The 16,797-nt window shown below is 36.2% G+C and overlaps 1 protein-coding gene across 4 annotated transcripts in view; it reads left to right on the top strand.

The window, feature by feature from the left end:
• The first annotated feature begins 429 nt into the window (after window positions 1-429).
• LOC131148729 (uncharacterized) overlaps window positions 430-16,797 on the top strand; it is a 30,625-nt gene continuing 14,257 nt past the window's right edge. The window contains exons 1-13 of one of the 4 annotated variants that reach the window (XM_058098625.1): window positions 430-593; window positions 1,318-1,458; window positions 1,676-1,787; window positions 1,870-1,980; window positions 4,387-4,491; window positions 5,273-5,356; window positions 5,451-5,566; window positions 5,907-6,008; window positions 6,091-6,204; window positions 6,319-6,375; window positions 8,615-8,681; window positions 8,826-8,879; window positions 9,436-9,510. In XM_058098625.1, coding sequence (XP_057954608.1) covers window positions 1,439-1,458; window positions 1,676-1,787; window positions 1,870-1,980; window positions 4,387-4,491; window positions 5,273-5,356; window positions 5,451-5,566; window positions 5,907-6,008; window positions 6,091-6,204; window positions 6,319-6,375; window positions 8,615-8,681; window positions 8,826-8,879; window positions 9,436-9,510 — 1,017 coding nt within the window. In that variant the 5' untranslated portion in view covers window positions 430-593; window positions 1,318-1,438. Of the gene's footprint in view, window positions 612-1,317; window positions 1,459-1,675; window positions 1,788-1,869; window positions 1,981-4,386; window positions 4,492-5,272; window positions 5,357-5,450; window positions 5,567-5,906; window positions 6,009-6,090; window positions 6,205-6,318; window positions 6,376-8,614; window positions 8,682-8,825; window positions 8,880-9,435; window positions 9,511-16,797 lie in introns of all 4 variants that reach the window. The other 3 variants (XM_058098627.1, XM_058098626.1, XM_058098624.1) reach the window with 3 other exon arrangements.

Here is a 16,797-nt window from a genome sequence, read left to right as displayed (position 1 = left end):
TATCAAGTCCTTTTAATAGTATAACAAAATTGTTGACCATTTTAAAAATATTAAATAATAATATTGTATACTACTACCCTTAACAACCTAACCAAGTGGCATGCAATTACCTAAAGGTCTTTTGAACCATCTAAAAAATATTAAATTGCTTAGACACCCCTGAATTAGTGAATTCGCAAGTGACAGGAATAAATAAATTGCTCCCTTGACAAGGGAAAACCAAAATTACCCATTTGCCCTACAAAACAGGGGCTTCCTAGGAAAATCAATTTCCTTCAAATGTCACCTTTCTTAACAACGTAACAACAACATTCCACCAGGTGAAAGCGATAGCGTAACCTGGCCATATTACCGCTCGTAAAATTACTACGTGGCACTCTTCCATTGGCCTGTGAAAAATATAAATGAAAACGTATGTGTGTGTCGTTTGTAAATCCCTAAAATGATAAAATAGAATCTCCGCGAGACTGGGTAATTTCGTCACACCAAAAAATGAAACCATTATATTTTCAGTTCCTGCTCGCTACAGAACCTGGTGCCCTGCGTCTCTCTGCATCTCTCACTCTCTCTTTGTTCAAGAACCGACGAATTGCGTGAGTTCCTAACGCCTTGTAAGCATTAATTAGCAACATTATTTCAATTTTCTGGTTCGGTGATTGCTCGAAATACATCTGATGATCGATCTCTTACGATAAAATGCGATTTGATTAGGGACAAGTAGTTCTGTTTTTGCAATTATTCCTGTTAATTAATTTATACGAGCTTTGAATTATTTATTCTGTTTATGTAGTAATTCAACTGTTGTGTTTGTTGTTTGTTTCTTAGTTTCGCTTCTCAGTTTCCTTCGTTTCTGGTCATCTCGTTGTTTAATTTAGTCTTTGATCCGTATAAATTCGATTAATAAAATACTGAAAGAGCTGTTACATGAATTTTTGTAACTTACACTGGATCTTTATGGCTTTATTTTTTGTCGTTCCGGTGAGTATTTTACAGAAGGGACTTCTTTTCCAGGCCAGTGATTGAATTAACTAAAATGGCCGGAAAAGTAGAAGGAAGCATACTGTCCTTAGAGTCATCCGGATTAGGTTTGAACTTATAGTCTATATATTCCCTAAATCTAGGTGTTGGAACACATTGTCTTTATATTTCTTTATTGAAAAAAATACTTTTTGTGAAGATTATTTATATCGTATGATTTATAAGATCTCAATTATTAGAGATATTTGTCATTTATTTGCTTAACGGGAAAAAAGGTCAAAGAAGGTTTTTTTTTTTTTTTTTGCATTATTTAGAAGAAATTATTATGTGTTCTATCAGGACTTAATCTTTGTGGAAAAGAAAAATTGCCCCCTTGAAACTGGAGAATGTTGTATCTGCATGGAGAGTTGCATAAAGAACCACTTTTTTGACAATTGACCTTCTGGGTGATTGAACGAAGATGAGAAATGCATACCGCAGGTTTGAAAATCTTTTCCCCCTATATTTCGCTCTTTTTTGGACCCCTATAGAATTAAGAATATCACTTTCTGTTCTTAGTTTTTTTTTTTTTTAAAATTTTGAGTTTCTTTAAAATTTAAATCCATTTGTGGAGGCATTAGAATTCACTAACATTGATTTGTAGTACTATAAAGCTTGCTTCAGAAAACTGCCTCAGTTACTTTTACTTTGTCTGCAGTGGAGTTCTTAAGAAATCAAATGAAAATTTCAGGCTTATTATCGCAACAATTATGGGAGTCATTGTTGGATTTCTTGTTAGTGTTTCGTTTCCATCTGTTTCTTTTACCAAGGTATATCAGCCTCTTTTCATTACTTACCTATGTTGCATTTTTTGCTTCTTTCATCCATTTGATTTGTTGGGCAATCTCGCAGATTAACTTACCTTCAAGCCTTATGTCATCTCTTGATTTAGCCATCAACAATGAAAACAGATTCATTAGAAGTAAATCTCCTGAAACTCGTAGATGGTCTTCAGTTCCTAAGGTACTAATTTCTTGGCTCCTTTATTATTCTTATTTAGATTACTAATTTGGGTCCAAAAATTCATGTGCCATGCAAAAAAAGAAAAAAGAAAAAAAAGAATAATAACATTTTGGTTCTTTCTAATCCCAAATCATCTGTTATTGGGGGTTTTATATCTCTTTATGTGACATTGTGCCATTTGTCAAATAAAAAAGGCACTATTATTAAATTAGGACATTCCAAACGTTGTAATAGGCTGAAATTTATTACAATCTTAAACATTCTTGGCTGATAAATAATGCATTTTTGGTATAGATTTTATAAATAGATCATCCATAATCCATACAATAATGACCAATCTTGATATTTTTATCATATATGAGAATACAGTAACAACAACAACAAGCCTTACTTCCCACTAGGTGGGGTTGGCTACATGAATCCTTTTCCGCCAATTCACTTGATCAAGAGCATTTTCCTCTATTAAATTAAGGGTTATTACATCCTTCCTCATTTCAAGTTACTTTAGGCCTACCCCTACCCCTTTTCATGCCAGACACAATAACTAACTCACTTCTCCTTATAGGTGCTCTACTAGGCATGCGTTTTAAATGCCCAAGTCATCTTAGCTACCCCTCCCTTATCTTGTTTTCAACCGGTGTTATGCCTAAATTATTACGTTTATGTTCATTTCTTACTTTATCTTTTAATGTTAAACCACTCATCCACCTTAACATTCGCATCTTAGCAACTTTCATTTTTTGTACATGTTGTTTCTTAGTTGCTCAACATTCTGAATCATAAAGCATAGCTGGCCTTTTTGCCATCTTGTAAATCTTTTCTTTTAATTTTAAGGGTATTCTACGATCACACAACATACCCGAGGCACTCCTACATTTTACCCAGCTTGTTTTAATTATATGTACTACATCTTCTTCAATTTTCCCTTTAGCTTGCACAAAAGATCCAATATATCTAAATTTATCAGTGCTATAATCTCTTGATTATCAAGTTTAATCTTCTCTCTATTGCTACTCCTTACATTACTGAAATTAAATTTCATTTATTTTGTCTTATTCCTACTTTTCTTGAACCCTTTAGACTCTAATGTAGCTCTCCAAATTTCTAACTTAGATTCCATGCCGCTACTACTAAAATCAATCAACACGATATCATCTACAAACAACATACACCAAGGGATCTCATTTTGAATATTTTTAGTTAGTTCATCAATTACTAAAGTAAAAAAATAAGTACTCAAAGTAGAACCTTGATATACACCTACTGTGATTGGAAAATCTCTAGATTCACCTCCGACAATCCTAATGCTAGTCACTACCCTATCATATATATCCTTAATGACCTCCGTATATCTGCTACAAACTACCTTCTTTTCTAAGACCCACCAAAGAACTTCCTTAGGTAATCTATCATAAGCTTTCTCTAGGTCAACTGTATGAGAATGTATACTGTATTATGTATATACTCGGTTTGAATTTTTTTTTTTTTTTTTTAGATTAGGGTTCATTTCACACACTTTTGTGTTTCATTGGTACAAGAGGGCACACCACTCATAAATGTGGTGTCTAGACAATCCAATTTGGCTAAAACTTAATCGTTCTAGAACCACTGCTGTGTTTGGTAGGTCACTCTATGATTGCCCTGATAATCAAGAAAACACCACCCCCTCCACCCCCCACCCCGTGCCTGGGGTTTGTGTTTTGGAAATGGCAAGTCCAATTGGGATTTGGGTTGAATTTATATATTTATTTCCTTCTAAAGAGTGGATGACTTGTTGTTACGTCATGCCTGAATTTTATTAAGAATACCCTGGCAAGTTGTTTAGTAAAGTCATAAGTGGGTGAATAAGCAATTCTATCAAAAAAGATAAAAAAAAAAAATTTAAAATAAGTGGATCAGCTGAAATTCCGAATACAGTCCCAAAGTGAGTCACTAAGGATATTATGCTTGGCATCTTTTTTCATTTGATAAATATCTTAGAGTATCAGAAGAACAATGAGTATATGTTTTAGAGATTCATACTTTGGTTAGATTGCTCACAAAAATGAACTAATTAGTCCATAGTTATATGAGTTTGATTAATTGTAGCCACTGTAAAGATTATATTATGCCTGGAATAGGTTTTGAAGTTGGATGGCTGGTTATGGCCTCCATGCTACATTTTTCATTGCTTGCCCACCAATTGTTCTAAGAAAAACATTTTTATGGCCAAGTATAGACACGCAAAGGGGGCTTCTTGTTGTGACACTATAAATTCAGATTTTTCACCATTCTAATGAACTGGAAATTTTGCTACTAGTTGTAGCGTCCTCTACAGTATTGGATGTTTTTTAGAAATCTAAATAGTTCATTTTCAATTCTGTACTAAGCTGATCACTTGCTTCCCCTTTGGTTTTTTGTTTCCAGATATATATTCCAACAAATCCTCGGGGTGCAGAGTCATTACCGCCAGGAATTATTGTTTCAGAATCTGATTTTTATTTGCGTAGATTATGGGGTGAACCTGATGAGGTATGATTCTCTGAAGATCTCCACAAAAATTATTGAGGTTGTGGTGCTTGAGCCTCCTACTATTATGATATGAATGGACAAAGAAATTTGTATTTCTTTAACTGCAACTATTTCTCTATCTTTATTTACTAGTGCATTTACAGTAATATGTAACTAAATGTTGATAGAAATTGTGATGGCTTTAGGCGCTTGTAATTACGGCCATTAATATTCCTAGTGTTTGACATATTTTGAATAATCATAGTCTCGAAGTACTTTGACACTACTACTTACTTTTTAAGGTTTTTGCCATGACTGAGTTTCATCTGATAGATCTAATTGTATGAATCGTTTCAACTTGTTTGCATGAGTTTATTTTTTCAGTATGTTTATGTACAAGTATATGCCTCTATGTATTAGGACTTCTATGTTTAAGAGAAATAAAAAAGATAGGGGCTTCTGTGGCCCAAGAGAGGTGGACTGCATAGATTATTTAGTTACATGCATATTATAGCTGGTAGTGGCCCTTTGTAGCTCAAAATTGAATATTTGAATATGAACATGAGCAATACAAATAATTTTGAGCACAAGGATACCCCTGGTAAAAATGGGGCTTTCATTGATTGTGTGTAGATTAACTGACTGGGGTGGGTAATATATCACTAGTCCATGTGGGAGCCTCTATTACACATTTAAATCACAGGCAAGAGTATGGCTAGTGGAGTTCCAGAGTTCCAGATTTCCTTCTCCTTCTTTTCTAGGTAACAAGAATGACTTTTAACAAATGTTTTGGAACCTGCAGGATCTGGAGAAAAAGCCAAAGTGCCTAGTAACATTCACGGTTGGTTTTGAACAGAGGAACAACATCAATGCAGCTGTCAAAAAGGTAATCCAATGGGACCATCCATCATTTGTATAAACTTAATTTGATTCTCCAGGGATACTGACGCTTGTAATCTTACATTTTGTGGTGTTGCTAGTTTTCTGATGATTTCCAAATTTTGCTTTTTCACTATGATGGCCGGACAAGTGAATGGGATCAATTTGAGTGGTCTAAGAGTGCAATTCACATCAGCGCAAGGAAACAAACAAAATGGTATGTACTAGTAATATGATCTGGTACTTGCGTATATGATCTTTTGGCACACCATTTTGGATTTCTACCACCATATAATCTGTAGAATTTAATAAGAGAAATTTAAGGAGACTGTTCTATACAAAAGAGAGGAAATAGTTGTTTTAAATGTTCTGTTATTCTGTAGAATTGGATTGGAGCAACTTCTTTATAGATTAGCTGAGATTCTTCCCCTGCAGCTGGGTGATGGATTTTAATCTTTTCTCACTTTTCTGGCATTTTTATCTTTTGCAGGTTCTTCAAAAAAATCTGATAAGTTTTGCGGCCTGCACTTATATTTTATTGTTTTTATTTTTTACAGGTGGTATGCGAAAAGATTTTTGCATCCTGATGTTGTAGCAGCTTATGATTACATTTTTATTTGGGATGAAGATCTTGGAGTAGAACACTTCAATGCGGAGAAGTAAGCTCTTTCAATCATCCTACTTCTTGGTCAATATTAAAATTTACATGTTCTAACTTCCTTGCTTTGTAAAATCTTTTAGGTATATTCAGTTGGTTATGAAGCATGGTTTAGAGATCTCCCAACCAGGACTTGAGCCCAATAATGGACTGACATGGCAAATGACAAAGCGAAGAGGTGACAGAGAAGTTCACAAGTAGGCTTCATTGCTCTCTCTCTCTCTCTCTCTCTCTCTCTCTCTCTCTCTCTCTCTCCATGCGTGTGTGTATGTGTTTCTCAAAGTAAACAGAAACTTTGGGTTGCTGAACAGGATTACAGAAGAGAAACCAGGGTGGTGCAGTGACCCACATCTTCCTCCATGTGCTGCGTATGCTCTCTCTCTCTCTCTCTCTCTCTCTCTCATGTGCTTGCATGTACAAAACCTGCTACCAACTTCATATGAATGTTGACATCTAGGCTAAGGCAGATGAGCCAACACACTGGCAGGGTTTTGGTCTGTGTGGCTCAGGGTTGCCTATAGTGTAACTATCTTTATTAATTTTAATAATAAAACGAGATAGCAGTTTATATCCCACATGGAGAAAGAGGGAAGAAACACGGGTGGTGCAGTGACCCAGATGTGCCTCCATTTTCTGTGCATGCTCTCTCTCTCTCTCTCCCTCTCCTTCTCTCTGTTGTGTGTTTCGTTGCTGAAGCCTTAGTGTATCCATCCAGATTACTTTTGACTGCTAAAAGGAGTCGGTTGCTTCTATATGAAGGAGAGGTAGAAGGTGTGCTGGAACACAGCCCAATTACACGTTACTGTGCCTGAACCTGGAAAGGTCAAGTCCCAAGGAGAAGCAATAATTTTAAGCCTCTTCTTATCTAGCTACGGATCTGAATATCTATTGTCGAAAATTCACACCTACAATTTGGACTAAGTGGCAGGCAGAAATTGCTTAGTCCAAGAAGATTCGCTTGACCATGACCGTGGGAAAGACATAAAGAGGAAAGTAAACAGAGTTACTCCCGATTTTTAGGCTAGTTGGATCAACGTCTTAAATTTTGATTTCAACTATAATTTCTAGGCTTCAAAAGTATGGCAATTTCAATGTCGATACCAATTACAATTTCAATTTTTAAGAATAGTGGAAATCTAGTACCAAAGTATGGAATTCTTTGATGAACTTTAGAAACTATTAGTAGACGTAGTAATGTAAGGTTTATAACTAAAATGGTATAAATAAAATACTCAATGATAGTTATGTGGTGTGTATGGTGCAATAACTGTAATATAATAATCATATTAAACATATTCAACTAATATAAATGAAATTCAAAAATCTATTAAATATTATTTAGTATTAAAATACACATAATTTAAAAATAAATGGTCAAATAAAATGTCGTAGCTAATGTCTAAGTTTCATTTTTCATGTAATTTCAAAATAAAATTTAGTTTCCTATGAAAAGAAGATAAATTAAGATAGAATTTTCAATTTAGGTTTTGGATTTCAAAGTTGAATTTCAAGGAATTTTCCACTGAAATTTTGAAAATTTGATAAATTTAAGGTGATATGTGGTAATTTCAACAGAAATTTTGTAAAACTGAAATTGACTGCTATTTTGATTTGAGAGTGGTGGAAAACGGAAAATTTGATAGAAATTTCAACAAATTTGTGCAAATTTAAGACCATGAGTCCATCATGTGTTTCAGTTTGTTGGAGATTGCGTCCAGGCGTCTAAAATGGATGCAGCTAGGAAGAGCAATAAGATAAGTGTCAAGTGGTTTAGTCCTAGCTCAGCCCTCTCCTTGATAAATCTCTCACAGATCCATCAAGAATCCACATTGCTAAGAGATGGAGTTGGGGCAAGATTGAGTTTTAAGGTTCCAATCTCCCATCCTGTGGGGGAAGGAAGGGTCACGTATTGAGTGTTGCTGAACAGAAATTTGCAGTATTTTTTATTTTTGTACAATTTTTGTAAAGTGGCAGGAATTGCTTGTCTGTAGCAAAAACTAGGTCTCATTGGTTTGGTTGTGACAATTACTTATTTTTTTGCTTACAAATTTTATCCATAGAATCTAGTTAATTTGTGAATATTTAGCCTTTGCTTTAGTTGTTCATTGATTAGAGAAGGTTTGTCTCCTGTATAAGTTATCCTGCTTTCTTTGTTTAAAGGTGCTTTAGGGCCTGCTTAGTGCACTTTTATAATTTGTTAGTAAATGGAAATTTTAATTTGCCCCCACAAGCATGTACTGGAAATTCAGGGAGGAGTTGACAGTGGGGCTGTCGATAACTTAACCAATCTCAAAGCCAGTGCTGGTGTAGACTTGTTGATAACATCTGTAGCCCTGATCCAAGGGACTAAGGGCATACCATCCTGTCCCTTTTATAGGGTTTGTGAGGAGGTTGCCAGTTTAGTATAATCCACTGCCATCATTAGAGATAGTTTCCCTTTAGAAGTCTCAAAATTACTTCATTAATCAGCAAGCTGAGGTGTTGTGTCTTGAGTAGTTCTTATTTTATGAATTCTCGTTTTTTATGCAACTGGAATGCACTTAGTGCTGTTCAATTACAAAGTTGTTTTGTGTGTGTTTGTGATTATTCATTCTTTCAAAAATACAGATTTGTTGAAATTATGGCCCCCGTATTTTCTCGAGAAGCTTGGCGTTGTGTGTGGCATATGGTTCAGGTACTCTTTTATGTATAGGATATGTACGGCTTTGTTCACATACAAGCATATAACAAAATTTAATCATCTTCTCTTTATTTATTCATTTATTTATTTTCTCAGTTTTCAGCAATTCTAGTAACATGCTCTGTAATGTGCTTGTAGAATGACTTGGTACATGGATGGGGATTAGATTTCGCTCTTAGAAGATGTGTCGAGGTATGTTTTTTTTTTTTTGTCTGTTCTTGCCCTTTTTCTTATATTGGATTTTTTCCTGTTCCATTGTTAAGCCTTCATGTCTGCAAATGGTTGATTCTATCTCTCCATATGCATGCAACTGATTAAATTAGGTTCACACTTTAAACAGTTAATTAAAATTAATATGTTGATGTGGCCTTGGCAAGCAGGGGAGTAGTATATGTGCTTAATTTACTCGTATATAAGTTGCATTCTGAACTATGTTATGATTGGATCTATGGTAGACAACTAAGAATGGGCAGGGAAAATGGAAAAAAAAGGTTATAGGCTTATTGAATAATCATAAAGATCTGATCAATCAACCTTTTTCTTAAGATCATCTTCCTTGTAATGTTCCATATATAGTTTATTAAAAATTGCTATAAAAAGTTTCTAGGGCCTTTTGAACTGGAGAAGAAGTGCTTAATATGGTTTTCATTATACTTATCTGCAAACTTTTAAAAGCTTTTCATCTTTGAATTAGAAAAGTCTTTCTAGTTTGCCTTAATGTGTGATTGCTATTATTTCATCTCTCCAGCCAGCACACGAGAAAATAGGTGTGGTTGATTCGCAGTGGATTGTGCATCAAGTGGTTCCTTCTCTTGGAAACCAGGTCAGTGTCCTTCTAAACTTGTGCAAATTTTGTTTCTATTTTTTTCGTGTGCCTTTGTATATTTTTGATTGCATAATCTCTCTCTCTCTCTCTCTCTCTCTCTCTCTGTACACGAATGCTTGCATGTGGGCTTGTATTAGTGAAATTGTAGCTATATGCCTACTGCTTCCTATGTTATGAAGCCATGAATATTCGTGTTTCTGCCTCAAATGAGCCACACACCTTTGAGCTGAGCCAAAGCTTTATCAGAGAATTTCTTGAACCCTAAGCTTCTGTCCTTAAATGGCGAAAGCTATATTGTCAGCATAGTGCACGTATGTGATTCTTCATTACTGTTATTGTGCACTCACGTTAAGGCAAGGAAAGATGTACATTAAGATCAGACAACAGATTGCCCTAAGGAATCCAATACATACACATGTGTGTGTGTTGCATGTGTATTTTGTTTGGACTTGTTTTACGTTTGTTTGTACCATGGTTTAAGTGTCAACGCCTATAAGTCTAATTTAACTATTTGGTAACTAGGAAAGTAGACAAATATGATTTTGCTCTAAAAATATAGAGAACTTGAAATTTTGATTGTATTTATCCAATAATTTCTTGATTTGTCCAAACTGGACTAACATCTTGAATTGCTCATATTTTTGTGACTTGAAATTCATGATGCCTTGTGAAAGCTTGCTGGAGTCGTCATGTATTCTATACAATTCACACATTTATAGAAAACAGCAGCACAGAAAACAACCTACAACAGTACAACAACAACAATAACAAACCAAGCCTTGAATCCCACTAAGTTGGGTCAGCTACATAAATCCTTTTCCGTCAATTTACACGATCATGGGCAATTCCCTCCGAAAAATTCAGGGTTATTAAATCCTTTTTCACTATCTCATTCCAAGTTATTTTAGGTTTTCCCCTACCCCTTTTGCTGCCCCTCACAGTAACTACCCCACTCCTCACTGGCGCACTCTTTGGCCTATGTTGCGGATTCCCAAACCATTTGAGGCATCCTTCCCTTATCTTCTATTGGAGCTACACCCAACTTACTGCAAATATGTTCATTCCTTAATTTATCTTTTAATTTTATTCACCCAAATATACACAAATACCCAAAACAACCTACAACAATATAAACTGAAAAATACCCAAATACAAAAATAGACTTTATGAGAACACCCCTCCCCCCCGGCGCGGCGCCTCCAAAAAAAAAAAATGCAAGGGGCGCAACATCAAGTGTTGGTTAAAGTAGGAACTGGAAGCTTGCAGTCATATGAGAGTTTGTGAAGAAATCTGCAACTTGGAGAGAGGGAGCAACGAAAGGTAAAGCAATGGTGCCTGGTTGAAAATGTTGATGAAGAAATTGGCAATCAATCTCAATTTTCTTGTTTGCTAATGGAAAAAAGAATTGCGAGCAATATGATTGGCACTCTTGTTTTTGCAGCATAAAGGAGTACGGGTGATAAAAGGACATTGTAATCAGAGAGAAGCCAATGAAAAAGACAATAGCAGTAGCACAAGCCATCGCACAATATTTTACTTCAGCAGTTGAATAAGCAACAGCAGATTATTTCTTACTCTTCCTGGAAATAAGAGAATCATCCAAATAAAAAATAAAAAAGCTAGTAGGTACTAGACTTGTGATCTGAAGTATCCCTACCCCAATCAACACCAGCACACCTTCAAAACTCTAAGAAATAGAAAAATAATAAGCTGTGAAGGACCATCCCTCTTATGTAGTAGCCCAATATGTAGTGTGAGCACACATAAAGAAATTGACTAATGACTTGAACAACATGAGCTCTATGTTGGGAATTAGAGGTGGTGGACCACAACAAAAGATTAACTCTTATTCATTTGAGGAAATAAAATAGGTAACCAACACCTTACACTTGGACAGACAATGAAACACTCACACCAAACAATAAAAACCCTAACACACAAATATGCCTCACAATTACAAGATTACACCTAGCACTCTTTGCTTGCTCACTTACACAGCACTTTTTTTCTGCCCACACGCACAATTCATTCTTGCACACACAGCACACACAATTTCTGCTGCTTGTCCAACATTAGAGCCTTGAGCTCATTGTATTGGTGCTGAAAGTGGGTGCCAGATAAGTAGAAATTTCTATGCATCTCCCGCTGGTGTTTCTAGATAGAAGTAGAGAGAATTCTAGAGAAAAAAGTTCTAGAGAGGGGCATAGAATTTTTTGAAGAATGGAGACGTTTCCTGGAAAGAGAGAGAAGAAGAACCTTCTAGGAAGGAAAGAGAGGGAAGAACATTCTAGAGAGTGTGATAGCAAAAGAATTCTGGAGAGAGTAAGGGAGAACTTTCCGGTCGAAGAAGCTTCTAGAGAGAGAGAGAGAGAGAGAGTTGGTGCTCTCTGAACACTATTAGACGAGTAACAGTGAGATGGACCAAACAGCCGATGGCAAGGTAGGATGAACATCTATCATATTAAGGAGCAAATTTTGCATACAGCTCCATGAGAGTCTCTAGCTACCTTATCCGCAGTCAGCCTAGCAAACTGAAGAATCTAATTGCCATACTTGGCTTGAGTAAACAAGTATTCTTTAGGAGAAGTAGAGAAGAAGCAAATTCAATACCCAAGAAGTAACAAAGAAGATCCTAGCCCTTCATCTCAAAATCATGCAAAAGATGTTTTTCACTTCCTCAATGGCAACGGTATCAGTACGATTAATTATTGTATCATTGACTTATAATAAGATAATAACCAAGCCATGTCCTGTGGTACAAATAAAGAGAGCAGTCATGAGCACTAGGGAAAAAGACAATCCGTGGAACTACAAAATGAAAGTGAAGCCTAAGGAGCCTTCCTAGGACCATAAATAACACATCACAACTGACAAATATACCTAGATGGATGAGAGAGGCTCAGAGGAGGACAAATGTCAAGATCTTCATGAATTTTCCCATTTAGAGAGTCAATCTTAGCATCTAGCTGGAAGAGAGGCTAGTGATGCATTATAGGAATAGAAATCAAGGTGCGAAACAGTAGTCATCTGAGCAACAGTTGCAAAAGTTTCTGTTACATTACTACTTAACCTAAAGCTTAAGTTGTTAGGTAGTTGGAGAACAATGTATGTCAAGCTTTAAGACTCCCCCACATGTGCAGATGAATAGCATGTGGAGAGATAAACAAATGATAAATGACACCCATTACTTGGAATACTTTAATTTTTTCCACAACACAATAAATGTTGGCAACTTGACTAGAACTAGGGACCTCTTGGCAACCATCACCCTATAAGCTTAAGCTGTTAGGTTGTAAGCCAACAACATATATCAAGCTTTAACAATGTCATCATGATCAACACTATACTCCTGAGAAAATCCCCCACGCACCAGCCACACGTTATTGTGGTCAAGGGAATCATTAGAATTGGTTTTATCTTTGCATACCTAATTGCATCCAATTGCATTTACCCTTAGGCAAGGGAACTAAATCCATGTACCAGTCTTATGGATAGCAAAAAACTCACCTTGCGTTGCATGCATTTTGTTACTATCAGTACATGCTTCCTTGAAAGTTGTAAGTGTGAGGTTCTGAATTAGAGTAAATAGAGGCTAAGAAGGTACACTTCTTAGGAGGAAAACTAGTAGTAAAAGAAATCTTAAGTATGACACACCTCTTTGGCTAACTGCGAGCGTGAAGCGAGTACCTCCATGTGGATTCTCAAAATCTACATACATAGGGGGAGAAACAAAACTAGGCACAGTGGAGCTGGCAGGTAGAGAGTGAGGTGGTTGATGCTTCCTGCAAGAATAGTGGAAAAGGAGAGGCAAGTGAAGGATCATTAGATTTGTTGGAAGGAGAACAGCTGGATGAACTATAAAGTAGAGATTGCATATACGAACAGGAGTAAACTCATTGGGCCATTTGTCAACAGGAAACAGATCAGTATCAATGAATTCTTCTTTATAGACAAGAGCAGCATTAGCAAAGATGGTATAATAAGAAATATGCTCAAGAAAGACAACATGACAGCATACAGCTTCTTAGGCTCCAGGTTATAACACTCAGACAGTTTTTAATATCATATGGAATACACATAAACCAAACAAGAATTGAGCTTAGGGAGATGGGAATTGAGAATTAAGTTATTGTACGTTGGTCTCACATCAGGTGGCATCATAACAGACTCTCATCCCGCACAGTTGGCAGTGTTATTTGACAGGGTTGTTAACTAGTAGGGTACTAGGGTTTGTAATTTTAACTTAAATCGCCTACACCTCTGCCTCCACCATCTTTCCATTGGAATCATATTTCATAACACAGGAATCACCAAAATAAAAATAAAAAATAAAAAAACACTATGCTGTCCAAATCAGATCCGACTTCTTGATTTTCATATATAAATTGTACAGTTCCAGTTCCCAGAAGACTCATTGCGGGATTCCTCTCATTGCCAGATTCTCCCTTGAGTCCCTTTCGCATGAGCATATGCAACTGTCACTCTTCGACATTTGTGAAGTCGAGTTTTTCTCCCAATATCGCTATTGCTTCTGCCCTCACAGCTGTTTGATGCAGCTTCATGTCATCATTCAGCTACACCAACACTGTCAGAAGCCCCTTTTGCCTCCAGATATACAGAGGCTTGGAGACATAGAAGGGTCCTCAAACATTTGGGCCATTCACTCCTGGGAAGGAAAAAAAAAAAAAAAAACTGGTTCATTTAAGCCAGACCAATCCAGTTCATTTCATCCAGAACCAATCCTGCTGAACTGTGCCGAACCCTTCTTCTGCTTTCTAGAGAGAGAGAGAGAGAAAACAGAGATGAAAAATGAGATTAACTTGGCTTTGGAAATGCTCGATTCTAGGATGAGCAAGCTTGATTCTATGCTTTGCTAGCTTTTATCAATCATTTATCTTAGTTGTTGTAAATTAGAGGAGGAGCCTTCCCTTCTGCCCATTCAAGAAGAGGTAGTCCAACAAGAAGAGAATGTTGAGGAAGTTGCTACTGAAATTGTAGAACCACTGTATTAGGAGCCCAAGCCCCAACATATTGAGGTAGTTGAGGAAGCTACTATTGAGATTGAAGAATCATTGCTTTGGGAGCCCAAACCCATCCTATTGAATTCATTGTTCCAAGTTAATTTGCTAACTACAACTCCAAAAGCTCTTCCTCATATAATACTATTTCATTTTGAAGCCATCACATTCCATTGGTTTCCTTAAGCATGGCCCCAAAATGGATTCTTCTTACTTCAATTTTTTAAAATTTAATGTTGAATTCTTCCTAACTGGGAAAGATTGATGCAGCCAGCATGGAGGACTTTATTCTATTTTCATTTTTTATTTATGATATTTTTATTAGGATTGTATCTTCAAGAATAGGTTATATCTTTAATATTCTAGGTTACTACCAGTTAGGAAACTGGTATTTGGCCCAGTTAGGTTTCTTAATTTAGTTTACTTATCTTTCAAGCATCGTAAGCCTATAAAAGGCCCTTATCTGTTAGGTTTCTTAGGGGAGATTGGAATTGAGAATTAAGTTATTCGACATTGGTCTTGCATCACTAAGATTACATTTGGTTTGGGGAATGAAATAGATTGTGAATTGTTCATAGTGTAGGGATATAAACTTATAAAATATAATGTGTTATCATAAAACAAATGACTCTACAAAAAAAATTATTAATCCATAAAATGAGATAAAGGAATAGCTATTCCAAAATTTTACCATGGGAATGTCTATTGCTATTTTATTCCATGTTGGATGGAATAACACGCACTTTTGCATGAGTATTTTGTAAGTCAATATATTCATATAGCCTTATTCCATTCTGTGAACCAAATGGAGCCTAAGGGATAGATAATGCAAATAAAGATCTATGGGGGGAGTGGGGGATGAGACCAATGAATGCTACATGCATATGAGAGCCATTGGCAGCGAAAATTGTGTAGTAGGAGAATATACAATGATGGAAAAAAATTACCAAACCCTTTCATTCTTTTATGCTCAATCAAAACAATGATGAGAAATTATAATTCTATAGAGTTAGATAAAACTTTGATTGACCATATTGAATTGCTATATGCTTAGTATTTGTGACTTGTTGGTTTTTAGGATTAGGATTTACAGAAGTGGGCAAACAATTCACAATTTTTAAGAGAAGTCAATTAACGTGTCGTGATGAGAAGAACATGAATTGTGTGTGTGTGTGAATAGATGAAGAGATGCTGGAGGCATGTGAACTGGTAAAACCTGAGTAGTAAAGAGACCAGAAGCATTAGACTGATCCATGGTAGAGGCATCAAGTATTGAAGTAAATTGTGCAATCATTGTCTGAATAATAGGAGGAGCAGACCAAGCGGTGGTAATCCCAAAGTTAGGGAGTGCTAGTGCTGCTGGAGTGAGGGTGGTGTTTGAAGAGATGAAAAACAAGGAGCACTCTTAGAAGAATGATGTTGTGGCTATTAGCAAGAGGATGTGTGCACCTTCTGAGACTAACTTTGACGTGAGGATTTCCAGCACCTCTTTTAATGACAAAAACTACATTTATCAATCCCAACTTGCCATTTCTGCTTCCTAGTAGCAGTCAGCAGTGGAGGTTGTCTAATAGATTGATAAGGGAAACTAATGTTTGCCACTCCAAAGCATGTCTCCTCAGCAATGAGTTCACAGTTAGCCCAATCCACAGTGGGTAAAGGGGGAATGATGGAGGATAGCACCAAGGGGAGGCTCAAGTTGGTCTCATAAAGCCATAAGAAATTGGAAGCCTCTGAGTCTCCCTGCCCCTTAAATAAGATAACTGTCTATTGCTTTAGATCCCGTGGTTCATAAGAGCTAATTGATCCCAAGTTGTCATTTGATTTTAGAATTCCTGGATAGATTTATCTTCTTGCTTTACACAATTACACCTCTAGTTTAATCTCCAACTGAAAATTTTGATTTCAAGTACATCCCTTGCAAATAGCTCCACACCTCCTTTGCTGTAGCAAACTTGGAATAACTCAAACCTATCACTGCTCCACAGAATAATGAAACTGTTAATGGTTATTTAGTCATTTAAAATTATTATTAATTGTTAAGAGTTTGGTTTGTAATAAGTGCAAGTTAGTAAGGGTATTATGGTCATTCCTGTTGTACTTGGCATATATTATAAATAGAGGGAGAGACCTATCATTGAGTTTAGGTCTTCCATTTTCCCAGTTATTCAACATGGTATCAGAGCATGATTCTGAAACCTAAACCCTAAGTGTTACCACCAACATCAAACTGAAGCCTGAAACCTAAAATCCGCTGCATGTCTAT

Source organism: Malania oleifera, chromosome 2, assembly GCF_029873635.1.
Source record: "Malania oleifera isolate guangnan ecotype guangnan chromosome 2, ASM2987363v1, whole genome shotgun sequence".
NCBI lineage: Eukaryota > Viridiplantae > Streptophyta > Magnoliopsida > Santalales > Ximeniaceae > Malania > Malania oleifera.
Note: the sequence above shows the minus strand (reverse complement) of the source record. Positions and strands in the feature narration are given on the sequence as shown.